This window comes from Hermetia illucens, chromosome 2, assembly GCF_905115235.1.
Source record: "Hermetia illucens chromosome 2, iHerIll2.2.curated.20191125, whole genome shotgun sequence".
In the NCBI taxonomy this organism is placed as follows: Eukaryota; Metazoa; Arthropoda; class Insecta; order Diptera; family Stratiomyidae; genus Hermetia; species Hermetia illucens.
In genome coordinates, this window is record NC_051850.1 from 177,471,171 (window position 1) to 177,484,673 (window position 13,503).

Below are 13,503 nucleotides of genomic sequence, written 5' to 3' on the forward strand. Positions count from 1 at the left end.
GTAAAGCAAGTAACGTAACTAGTAACGAGTCTACGTAAAGCGAAGAACGTAACAATATTTTCCTAACGTCTGATAGCAAAAATGTCCAAGATGGAATGATCGCTTCATGCAACACCGTCTCAGATTGAATTTTATCATAATAAAATTGCGAGCGAATAAAAAAATGAGCGATTTAAATATCTCGGGTCAATGCTACCAGCCAATAGGGAACTGTGTTATGAGGCGGCTTCACGCACTTCATAGCTGGTGTTTTTTGTGATCGACATATCAACGAACTTCTCAAATCTAAAATTTACCGCAATGTCGCCCGTCCTGTCCCTCACTATGGTTCTGAGAGTTGGCCAAATATAAAATACACTGAACGGCGCCTTGCGGTAATGAAGACGATATGGGTTTGCACCGATCGTGAAAAGAGAGGCGTCTTCGTATGGTCACGTAATTCGCTCATAGGGAAGGAGGGATGAGATAATACTCATATTGCTGGCAGTGTCAAATACTCGGAGCTAAGAAAGGTTTGGTTGTAATTTTGACTCTTTTCACTGCATTAATGAGTAACATGTACCGGTACGCTAACGACGATTTTACTTGCAGTGACTACGAAGCAAGCCTGACGAGAGGGGGGGGGGGGTAAAGGGAGAATTTTCCCCCGGGACCGGAGTTTGCTCAGGGGTCCGAAATATAAATTTTATTGGAAAAAAAGATAAACGGTGGGTATGTATAATTTTCAGGACAGGCTCGCATGATGATAATTTTCGCCCCGGGCCTAGATTTTCTCTCTACGACCCTGGCACGAACAATCAATATTGAGCTAACTAGTCAGTCAGGAGGAGGACCAACCACCAAGTTTAAATTGGATATTTCACCTGATTGCTCAAACTGCAATAGGGTCCCCGAAGACCTACAGCACGTATTCGTCAAGAAGATTCGATGAGCAAATATTCGAGGATGTATTATTACAGGAGACATCGCTAATGGGAAATGTAAAGGAAAAGTTGTCACAAACTACTAGGAAGATGCAAAAAGTATATCACTTGCACGCCATTGAGCATTGCGTCCACGAAACGAATGCCCAATTTCTAGCGGAATTCAAAAATTGATTAATGTTACAAAAGTCAGGCTTAAAGTCAAGATATATAACCAACATAGCAGTAACTAACCTACATTTGAAGAATTACGCGACCCTCTGTCTTACTCTTACCCTCTCTGGTGACTGAATACTTTTCAATCGATCACTTGCAGGCCAGACAGATCCCACACACGTTCTGGTCGCCGGTTAACTGCGGGCTGCTCAGGTGTAACTGGCAAGCCGGCATGATTGTGTATAGTAGATAAGAGATAAATGTACCAGTATCAAGGTAGATAGACTTGGAGTTGAGGAAATTCCTTGTGCAAGCTGAAATATTTTTGCATTTTATTTAGATGGAATACACAATAAACACCGTTAAGGGCCTCAAAAGAAATGCTATCAAAGAAGCACGACGAAGTACCAGTCCTTGGAGTCATTGGAGGCACTGTACAATCATCATCTTCGGGGGAGGACTTATTTTTTGGTGTTGAGCTATATTGCAACGCACTGGAGGTTACAGCATAACTGACAAATCAGTAGTAAAAATTATCTGAAGATCCTAGGAAGACAACTATGCAGGGACAACCAGACTACATTGCACGGTACAGAGTGTGCAGTCAATGAATGTGCTCCAATTACCAACAGCCCTGGTCGATGAGCAGCAATTATAGAAGCTTTTTACACTGCATCGACCATGCTAACAGCTTTTTTGAGAAACGTTTACGAGTAAAATTTTCGGATATTTACGGGAAAGAAAAAACAGCTGTGCTCTGCGGTTAATGTTATAATGAGGGTTAGAAGTAGCCCAGAAGTGCTAAAGTCTGAGTAAGCTTAGAATGCAGTAAATAAAGTCATTAAGGAACTAAGAGAGGCGAAACATAGAAGAAGGGTGTGCACTTCGAAATTTAATTTCAAGCGTGGAATAGAATTCATGGCATCCTGATCCGCCTGGAAATAAGTTATTGGAGAGGAGTTGAGCTTTTAGTGCACCTAATATTAATTAACCGAAGATTTGCAAGTGAAATTTGGAATGCTATTTCTGGCGAAAATCGTAGTAATGATAATTACTATTAGCCGCAACACGTATAAGGCGGAAATGGATGCTGCAATAACCACAGCAAACAGATGTCCTGGAGAAGAAGCATCAACAAATGATCTTTACAACCACCTTAAGAGCTTTATCATTGATAAGGCCATAAACATATTTGGCCCGAGCCGCAAGAAAAGTCGGAATGGCTGGTTCGACGATGAATGTAAGTTAGCAATGGAACGGAAGAATGCTGCATACCGAGTAATGCTGACCAATGGCAACGAGGCATTATCTATCTCAAACATAAAAAGGAGGATATCACATAGTGCAGCAATAATAGACGTATCACGTTGCTGAGTACCATCTATAAGGTATTCTTCGCTATCTTGCTAGGTCAATCAGCAATAGATCAGTTTTTCTCTCTGCGCCAAGCGATGGAAAAACTGTCGGGATATCGACATCAGTTGCACCATCTTTTCATCGACTTTAAAGCCGCCTATGATAGCATAGCCAGGGTAAAACTGGGAGAATTCGGTATGCCAACGAAATTCATAAGACTGACTAGGCTGACCCTGACCAATGTGCGAGGTCAGATAAACATGGCAGGATCACTCTTGTGGCGCGGAAGGATTAGCGGCATTCGAAATTTATTTCGAATGTTGCGAATGGGAGCGGACGGATGACGCCACCGGCACTCTCCACTCAGTTTAGAACTCGCCACAGGAGTGGAGAGCAGGTGGTGGAAGAGTGCCATTAGTAGGCGGCGGAATGACAAGAAAAAATGGCGAGTCTTCCGTCATCCGTGATAGAGAGAAGGAGATTACGAAAAAAGATTTATGTATCTTCTGTATAGAGGTTATAATTTTAATTATTTACAAAAATTAACTCGAATTAACAAAAATCGATCCCAGTACGTTTTTATAATAATAGTGTTAGCTATAATGTGTAAAATAAAGTTGTATTAACTAAATGGGTATTATTAGCTAAACTATTAAGACCATTCGACATCAACAACGGTCTAAGACAAGGGATGCCGTATCATGCGTTCTCTTTAACCTTGCCCTGGAGAAAGTGATCCGTGATGCTGAGGTAAATGCGAGGGGTATGATCCTCTAAGTCCACCTAACTACTGGCTTATATCGACATCATGGGAAGAACGACCCGTGACGTACAAACTGCCTTCATCCAGATCGAGCAGGCGGCGCTAGATCTTAGACTGCACATTAATGAAGACAAGACAAAGTATATAGTGGCAACGTCAGCACCAAAAACGGTTAGACGGGGAGAATAAAGATACGGGACTACAATTTGAGACCGTTGATAATTTCTCCTAAGTAGGGTCGGATATCACAATCGATAACAGCTACGATGACGAAATTCGCGTACGATTGTTGTCAGCCAACAGAGCCTATTTCAGCTTATAAAAACCGTTCCACTCGAAACGTTTCACCACAGGATCGAAGCTTATATGTTCCTCGAAGATTTGGGTGTTTAGCAAGAAAAATTTGGGAACTCTTGGCCGCGTTCGAGAGGATGAACGATTTAATCTATGAGCGATACCTTGACCGTCCGGTTGTGGATAAAATCCGGCTCAATAGGTTACGGTGGGTGGGTTACTTAATCCGTATGGATGAGGATGGTCCTGCTTGAAAGGTCTATAAGGGAAATATCTATGGTAGAAAAAGAAAACGAGGCAGACCCTGCTTGAGGTGGAACGATGGCGTAAGCCAGTACGCCAGACAGCTGTTAGGGATATCGAATTGATGGACCTCGGGACAAAACCGGGATGTCTGGAGTTCCTTATTAAAGCAGGCCTAGACCGGTTACCGGTTGTTACGCCGTTGATGATGGTATTGAATAATAATTATCCATGACACCAAAATTGTATAAGAGTATGACGAATATTTAGCTAGGATGAACGATAACAGACGATTCTAATGCCAATAAAGTAATCTTGTAACAGGGGCAGAGTAGTTTTCTAGCAAAGTATTCGCATGTCTTTCTGAAATGTTCCGTCAGCTATAAAAGGACCAGTTCATTCTCGAAGTCAGCCAAATTTTAAAAGTAGACTTAAATTCCTTAATTATAATAAATACGACTCGAACTGTTCTGTCAAATGGACAGGGGTCGGGTCTTGAAATGTGGAAGATTTTCTGAAACTTAACATAAATTCGAAACATATTATTGTGAAAATGCTGGAACTAGAGGATAATCGGTGCGCAGTAGGCTTAGTAATAAGGGAGATTTAGGTGGAACTTGGCAAAATGGAAGGCGCAGATATTTTTAGAGGTAGAGGTTCTCTTGGCTAATCAGAAATAACAGCACGTTTGGTTTGGGTGGAATTCACAGTAAACACTGTTACTAGCCTCAAAAGAAATGTCATCTAGGGAGCATAAGGGAGCATCAGTCCTTGGAAACATTGGGGACACTGTGCAACATTCATCTTTGATAAGAAAAACGCATTTTATTCAGTTAGTTGTCATAGAACAATGCGAGGGGAGGGGTGAGGTAGGGAGGAGCTGCTTTCTGGGAGTTACAGTATAATAACCCTGACAGGTTACACCTAAAAAATATGATGTATCAAGGCTTGCTACATCTGCAGATCCTAGGAGGATAACCATGGTGGGATTGTCAGACGACTTAGCACGATATAAAGTGGACAGACAATGAATTTGCTCGAATTGTCAAAAGCCTTGGTTAATGTGCAGCCATGGTGAAATTAATTATTACCTCTTGCATCTCATCATTAGCACAGCGATTTTAGGAGTTATTTACATCGCCTCAGGAATGACAATACTCCTTTTTGAAAAACGTGCCCAATATTTACGGGGGAGAAAAAGGAACTGTGCTCGGCATTTAATTCAACATTCAGGATTGAAAGTAATCAAGAAGTGCTACGGTCAGTGATAATTTGGAATGCAGTAAATAAGGTCATCCGCTGGGTTCACCAAGAACAAAGAGGAGCGAAACATAGAAGAAGCTTTTAGTGCACGAAATTTAGTGAACGAAAATGAATAAATCAAAGATTTGTGAGTGAAATTTGGAATATTATTTCAAACAAGGGTTGATTATATTTGGAACCATTTTTTTATGGTTATATTTTGCATTTTACAAATCTATGGGCGATACCACGTTCGCCTGGTTGTGGATAAAATCCGATTCAATAGGTTGCGGTGGGCGGATCACCTAATCCGTATGGATGAGGATGATCCAACCCGGAGAGTCTATAAGGGCAATATTTATAAAGAAGACGAGGCAGACCCTGCCTAACATTGAGCGATGACGTGGGTCAAGACGTCAGACAGCTTTTAATTATATCGAATTGGTGGACCTCGGCGCAAAACTGAGGTGTCGGGGGTTCCTTTGTTAAGGCAGGCCTAGACCGGATACCGGTTGTTGCGCCGTTGATGATGATGAAGGACTGAACTGATCGTCTATGGCAAACATAAGACAAGATATTTGAATATCTTTAGTGGTGGAGGTTCTCTAGGTAAGATCAGAGGAAATTCCTGGCAAGCAGAAATAAGAACGTGTTAAGTTCAGATAGAATGCACAGCAAACGCGATTATGAAACTCAAAAAAATGTTTTTAAAGGAGCACAAGGAAATACAAGTTCTTTGATGCATTGGAGGCACTGTGCATCATTTTTGGAGGGAAAAGTTACTATCTGGAGGTATTGCAGAACTGACGGGGCAGTGCTAAGAAAAATTATGTTTTAAGACTTGCTGCATCCGGAGATCCTAGAGAAACAATCATGTGGGACACCAGATGATATGGCATGATATAGAGTGGGCGGACGATAAATTTTCTCCAACTGTCAAAAGCACTGGTTGAATGGTGAAATTAATTTTCATCATCAGCTTTTCATCTTTGGCATAGCGCCAATAAGAGCTATTATATTTACATCTCATTGGACATGATAACACTCCTTTTTGAGAAACGTCTTGTCCCATTGCCCGATATTTACGGGGGAGGAAAAGGAGTTCAGCATTTAATTCTACATTCAGGGTAGAAAGTAATCCAGAAGTGCTACGGTCAAAGAAAGTTTGGAGTGCAATAAATAAGGTCATCAGTTGGGTTCACAAGGAACTAAGAGGGGCGAAACATAGAAGAAGCTTTTAGTGCACGAAATGTGAATATACCGAAGGTTTGTAAGTGAAATTCGGAATATCATATTAAATATAAATAAATATTTTCTCTAGCCCCTCCCTAACAGATACGTAGTAATTTACTCGCATCAAGAGCGGATGATTATATTTTTGGATTTAGTTCTTCATGGCTATATTTTACATTTTGGTCCATCACTTTTGGGCTAGTATTTAATTCATTTGATATTCCTGAAAGATATGCAGATCTCTTTATGCGCCCATACAGAAAATTTAGTATTTTAGATATTCATTTCAAATTCCGTGACTCTCTCTCTCAAATCGAATAAAGTAAATAGGCAGAACTAAAAACAACTTAGACTCTAATGGTTTAATTAAGGGGGTCATCCCGTGTGAAGGCCGTTTTTTTTGGCTTTTTTTTTAGAAATTTGTTGTGAAGAGCTGGATAAAGATACAGATACAGATATCATCACCATAGATTTATAATATCTTGAGCGTGCATAGTAATTTTTCTAGCCCGATGGCATAATTTATTATTCAAATACAGAACAATTTATACACCCATCTCCAAAAAAGGTGTTTTTCAGCTACCACGCTAGAGGGCGCTGTGATTATCTTAAAGAAAAAAGTAAACGGCATTTTAACGTACAGACTTAACTACAGTCCGCAAACTAGGATTATTAAAATATAGTAAAAGCTAAATTTTCGGTCCTGTGTTAAACTTTTTTTTAAGAATGTTGGCGTTTTTTCATGGTTTCCTCAATGAATAAAAAAAAATTACTGAATGAATCGCAATTATCCTAGTTTGCGAACCGTAGAAATATGTTCTAAATAAGTTGTGAAAATTTCAAAGAATTTCGTTGGATAGATTTTGGGCTATGGTGGCAGCCGATTTTCAACATGCAGTTTTGAGAAAAACGCATTTAAAAGTAGAATGCGATTTTTAGATATAAAACCTTAACTGACCATTAATCTGTTATACCTTATATCTGTTATAGTCCATAAATCTTAGGTTTCTTTAAGAAACACATATACGGCCTTGGCTTCAATTCTTGTCCTTTTAGCGAAGTCATTCGAACGTCATTCAGACCGATAAATACGGGTTTTATTACGGTGACCGGCATAAATCTGGCATGTGACTTATCACGTGTTTAACACTATAATTTCCGGACGACTCTGAATATCAAAAAATCACTTTGCCCATATATTCTACACTATATCTAGATACAATTGATGCCAAAAAAAAAATTCGATTCCGCGGATCCGACACACGGGATGAACCCCTTAAAGGGATGTTTTAAAAAATTATAATGAGTGTGGAACTTATAGAACTGTTGAACAATCTCCTAGAAAAATTCAATTTTAACCAATAAAATAAAAATCAAAATAAAGCACAAAAATGAATTTTTTAGTCTCAATATTAGATATCTTTCTAAATTTCCTTGAGTAAATTCTTATGATTTTGAATCAGACTATTGACGAAACAGTGGAATAGCGGAGTTAGAGGCTGCAAACTTTCAATAGAGAAGACTATGGGAGCGAGTCAAGTGGAAACGTTTCCAAGAACTTTGCTCGGAAGCAGATTTAAATCACTTGGGAACAGCATATAGGGTTACTCTGAAGGAGCGTGTTTATTGACGTGGTGGAGGAAACTCACACAAGAAAACGATCTAGGCGACATCTACACACCAATGCATTTACCATATGTGTCTCGGGCCATTTACCTAGCTCGTCCTAACCCAAAAGGTGCCCAATGAGATTCCGTGCCCTTTTGCCGATTAAGTTGTTCCTCTTGTATGCAGTTTTCTTGAATTATCCTTAATAGAAGCAGATCCTCTGGTAAATGATAAAACGATGGACAAAGGTAGATAGAGGAATTGTTGAAATTATGTGAAGGCATTTTTTAGGGAGCATTTTTTGATAGCAAAAATGATCTCGAGCAACTTGTTCAAAAATGGAATGATCGCCTCATGCAACACGGTCTCAGATTGAATTTAAACAAAACTGAATTTTGACGACCGATCCCTATGAAACAGGCACAATCACTGTCAGCGGCAGTGATCTGCCCAGAACTGAGCGATTTAAATACCTCGGGTCAACGCTATCAGCCAATGGAGAGCTGCGTTATGAAATTGCTTCACGCATTAACGCAACCTGGATGAAGTGGCGTTCCACAACTGGTGTCCTTTGTGATCGACGTATCAACGAATGTCTCAAATCTAAAATTTACCGCAATGTCGTTCGTCCAGTCGCTCTCTATGGTTCTGAGTGTTGGCCGACCATAAAAGACAATGAACGGCGTCTTGCGGTAATGGAGACGAAGATGCTACGTTGGACTAGTGGCGTCACACGTTTAGATCACATCCGAAATGAGGATATCCGCGATCGTTATGGGGTTGCACCGATCGTGAAAAGTTGCGAGAGAGGCGCCTTCGATGATATGGTCACGCAATTCGTGCAAACGAGAATTCACTTGCCAAGATTGGTCTGAACATCGAAGTCGATGGTAAACGACCAAAAGGCAGACCTAAGCAACGGTGGCTTGATACGCTAGATGGGGATTTAAAAGCCTCGAGATTGCAGCCAGATCAGGCATTCGATAGAGCCAAATGGCGAAACCGATCACGACGAGCCGACCCCGCTTGTCAACGGGGCAAAGGCTGAAGAAAAAGAAGACCAACGAAAAAGAAACAACAAGTTTTTATTACTTCAAGATAAATTGAGTTTTGCAATTTTTTATCACGAACCAGAGGAGTAGGGATTTTTCATATATTCTCCCAAAATCAGCCTTGAAACTGTCCTATTTCATAATAGAAGTGAAAGAACTTTTTACTATCCACATGAGAGAGTCTTAGGGAGACTTGAAACTGTTGTTAGAAAAGGTGGAGTTCGAAAGATGTCAATGGTAAATTTGTGGAGGTTTAAAACTTGTAGTATTGCTATTGAGTTTGCAGCTGGATTATGCGAAGTTCTGCGATCTTCTTTGAGGGTGGATTAGTAGCGACAGACAATCATTATATTAAGAAGGATTGGCCAAGGAGGAGCAATTTTATCCCAGAAGTCACCGATGGGGAAGAGTTGTTTTCGGTGTTTAAGTTATACATTCAGGGTTGAAAGTAACCCAGAAGTGCTAAGGTCTGAATAAGTTTGGAATGCAGTAAATAAGGTTATCAGCTGCATTCACAAGGAATAAAGAGGGGCGAAACATAGAAGAAGTTTCTAGTGCACGAAAAGTGAATAAACCGAAGATTTGTAAGTGAAGTTTGGAGTATTGTTTCAAATAGAGGTCGATTATATTTCGAACCATTTTTTCATGGTTATATTTTACATTTTGGTCCGTTGCTTCTGGGCTAATAGTAACATTCATTTGATATCCCTCAAAGTTATTAAGGCAAAATGCAGAATGTTCATTTCAAATTCCGTGATTGTAGTCGATTCAGGGCAAATCGAATAAAATAAATATTCAGAACTAAAAACAAGGAAGAACCTAAAGTCCAAAAGAAAAATCCAATTGTGTAGAAAAAATCCAATTGCAACCAATACAAGAAAAATCAAAATTGAAACACAAAAATTTAATGAATTTTTTAGCCTCAATATTATTTTTTATAATTTGTATTTTTCTGTTTTTTGTTCATAATAAATGTGTATCTTTTTCACTTTAGCATTCATAAAATACATTCAATCTTGTAAAATACATATGTTTACACAATTAATACGATAACAAAAAAAATCTAATACAGAAAACATATAAAATAATAATATTAAAAATAAATTGTTTCTTTGACATTCATTGCAATTCTACTTAATTAAAAAAAAAATAAACATTTTTTTCTGTATAAATAACGTGATTTATGCTTTAAATAATTATCAATAAAATAACTTTAATAATAGATAATATACTTTTTAAATAATGTTCTAATGATATATTTACAAAGCGTTGCTAATGATAGCTTAACCCTAGGATTTGTTACAATGACTCCTATCAAATCTCGCTTGATCCTTGAACTAAAAACTTTATACATTTCCTAATCTAATTTAACTGGGATCAAAACAATCCGTTTTAAGGCAATTCTCGATAGTATCTCAGATGAAATTGCAACGATTTTCGTTTAAAGAGGAATCTAAGGGAACTTTTCGATAGTCGAAGTAACTTAAGGGTGAGCAATAAAAAGCGATTTTACTGAATAATATGTAATAATGAATCTATCGGTGGGATTTGAGATGATCAAATGCGTAAAGTGGTATTTGTGTTGGTGATGACAATGGGATGATGGGGGTTGTTTTTGTCAATCCACAACCGATATTCCGATTTGACTCCTTCAGGGTCAGCTCTCCACTGCCGCGGAAAATAAATCAAAAGCTATCAATGATGGATTTCAAGTAGAAATTTCGTTTGCCACGCACTCACATGCAATACAGAAGGGTGAGATAGTAATGAAGAGTAGTTTTGTTCGATTTTTCGAGTTTTCAGAATGTAGGGGTGAATGGAGATTGTGTAGAAGTCTGTGAAGTTTTGTATGTTTTTTTCAATTTTTTCTGGTATATTATTTTATTTGCTTAGTATCTCTAGGTGAAGTTTACAGACTTATTAAGAAAATACGATTTTACCTGCTTTATTTGGCCACTGTATGTTACAACATTTTGTGTGTTAATTTGAGGGTTTAAATTCGTGCCGAACGTGAGGAATTAAGGTCCGAAATTGCGAAATTTTCAAATATTAACAGTTTTAACGAATGTTACTAGCAGAAAGGATCAAAATATGGACATGTACTCCGCGTTTAGACTAATGTAAGTGAAAATCAGAGATACAATTACATTTCGTAGCCGAAAGTCTGTCTGAACGGAAAACTTCTGAGAGCTTACTTTTAATTTTCATTTACAGATATTTTTAACTTTAGTATATGTACTTGAACATTTTAATCTCGACTTGCTATCATTCTGAAAGGTACGACAATAATATTATGTTTTAGGGTTACCAGTACAATGTTGTGTTTATACAATCGTACAAATAGAAACAGGTCAAAAGCACCGATCTTCAGCTAATTTTTCATTTTTATATAGGTATCATGTATGACTACATATTGTTACTTTTTACTCGCTAGATGCTGCTATTTTTACATTTACCGTTATCATTATTTTTAATTAAATTATTATTTAATTTTATTTATTCTTAGTTGTAGTCCAACAACTGACGGGGACAGCTCGTCTGAATTTTTGTTTTTTTTTTTCTGGAAATTTATTTTTTCTGCTGGTTTGGCATTCGAAAATCGAGGAAGGAAATCCCTTTGAATGATAGAACCCAATTGCAGGACGAGTACTATTTACACTATTGCAACGGAATTACTGTATGTAAACGTAGGATGTGATTAGCCAATTGTATGCCTGGCAATGTGAGCATGAACTGAGTTTTTAATAGAATAAAATTGCAATCGGATCAACGAAAACGGATACAAAAAATATTGTGTTGTCTCTTCTCTCTTAGATTCTACGCACTTGGATTTCTATTTACAATTGAAATATCTTTTACTTTTATCTTGTTTCAATAAAAAAATAAATAAGTTATGAACTATATAAAGATAGAAATTTATATTATCAATCTGTATAAATGTTGCGTATGTTGTATTTTGTATGTAAGTATCGGTTTAAAAGGTACGTGGTCTATGCATATCCTTACATCTTATTACAAATGTTTACTCGTATCTGCTATGTATTTACAATTCATCTTGATTCGTACTGAATATGCTTACATGATTATATTCGTAGTTTCTTAGACTATTTTTTTGAATTTTTCACCATCGAAGCGGGTACTTGCCTTAGATGTGTATGGGGTACTATTTGCTGTAGAAGACGGCATGTCCGCTTTGTTTATCCTTGGAATAATCAACACTTCCTGCTCATTACGGGGACCATGATTTAGACTAACAGAAGCACAACAAACCCTGAAGTACTTCTCTAGAATTGGCCACCAAACTTGTTTGAATATTCCATTTCGGGTTTCAACGGATCCTTGACAAACCCAAAATCCATATCGACTCCAGCGGGACAACTTCCCTCTTGACTCCTTGGTTTTCCACTGGAATTACTTTAACTGGGAATAATAGGTTGCAACCCAATCCTCTCCATGTCAATCTCCCACCTGTCAGGACACCCTCCCTCAGTTTTTCGTTGTTAGTGTCAGATTGACGCCAGAGGACCATGGTATCCACCATCTGTCACGTCACATACTTTCGACCTCCTTCTCCAGCTTCACCACCATCGATGCTCTATAATTTTTTTTTTGGAATTCATCACGAAATCAAAATTAAATGCATTGAACTTCCAGATGGCAAACACGAGCATCGTTATCCTTACATTGCAGTTAGTGGCAGTATAGAAGTGTGGTGCCGTCAGCAAGGTGCTACCGTGCATGCTTCGATAGCACTTTGTTGCGAGCAATGGAATGCTTTTGCACGGACTTAAGTTTGCATTGTTCATCATAATCTCATCCTTCGACTCTAAAGCCTAGCATCCTTTTGGTATCCTCCAAGACTTCACAATGTGCGCACGTTTTGTGCCTTCTGTACTAACTCCGTTTCTCCTAATAACTCAAATCTACTGTTCGCGCGTTTCAATACAACTAGGACGCAGGCATTCCTACGTGCATTCTATTACCATAGGTTGACTAGACTCAATGACGGTTGGTCGGGTTTCCGGCGCTGATTGGTGCTGATGTTGGTGAAGCTGGTGTTGACTGTGCTGCAGCTGATGCGTGTGGGAGATATAGTGGTCGTTGGGGTTAGGGGTGGCCTGCACTACGTGTGTCATTATGGAACCTTTCTGCATGGATTTTGGTGGTTGGTTCGGGTTACTCGAAATCCCAACAACAAGGATCTGCTGAGGTTGGGATTGTGATTGCTGCTGATGGTGATGTTGGTGTGATGCTTGCTGATGCAGCGTTGAGACAGGAACCATTGATATAGATTGCTGGGAGGATTGCACCGGTTGCATGGAGCTGTGAAGTTGCTGTTGGGACTGCGACTGCTGGACGTGATGTTGCGTCGACTGTTGTTGGTGGTGCTGTTGATTCGTTGTTGATTGAGATTGAATTGTGATGAGGCGAGGCGGCGAATGATGTCCTATATGCCTCAAATGGGGATGTGTTTGAGCATGGATTTGTTGGACTTCATAAGATTCACGGGAGTCGGGTTCACTATGATGATCCTTATCAACTGAAGTGGGACCTGAAATTATTAATAATACTCACATGAACATCACAGAACAAAAACCAGAACTACCAAAATCCTATCAACCCTTAATATATA

At 38.8% G+C, this 13,503-nt stretch overlaps 1 protein-coding gene across 7 annotated transcripts in view; it reads right to left on the reverse strand.

Annotated features, from left to right (window-relative positions):
- Positions 1–8,892: 8,892 nt before the first annotated feature.
- Positions 8,893–13,503, reverse strand: part of LOC119648350 (PR domain zinc finger protein 1) — a 74,826-nt gene continuing 70,215 nt past the window's right edge. For all 7 annotated transcript variants that reach the window (XM_038050053.1, XM_038050047.1, XM_038050051.1 and 4 more), the window contains one exon: positions 8,893–13,422. In XM_038050053.1, the coding sequence (XP_037905981.1) occupies positions 12,836–13,422 (587 nt within the window). In that variant the 3' untranslated portion in view covers positions 8,893–12,835. The remainder of the gene's footprint in view (positions 13,423–13,503) is intronic.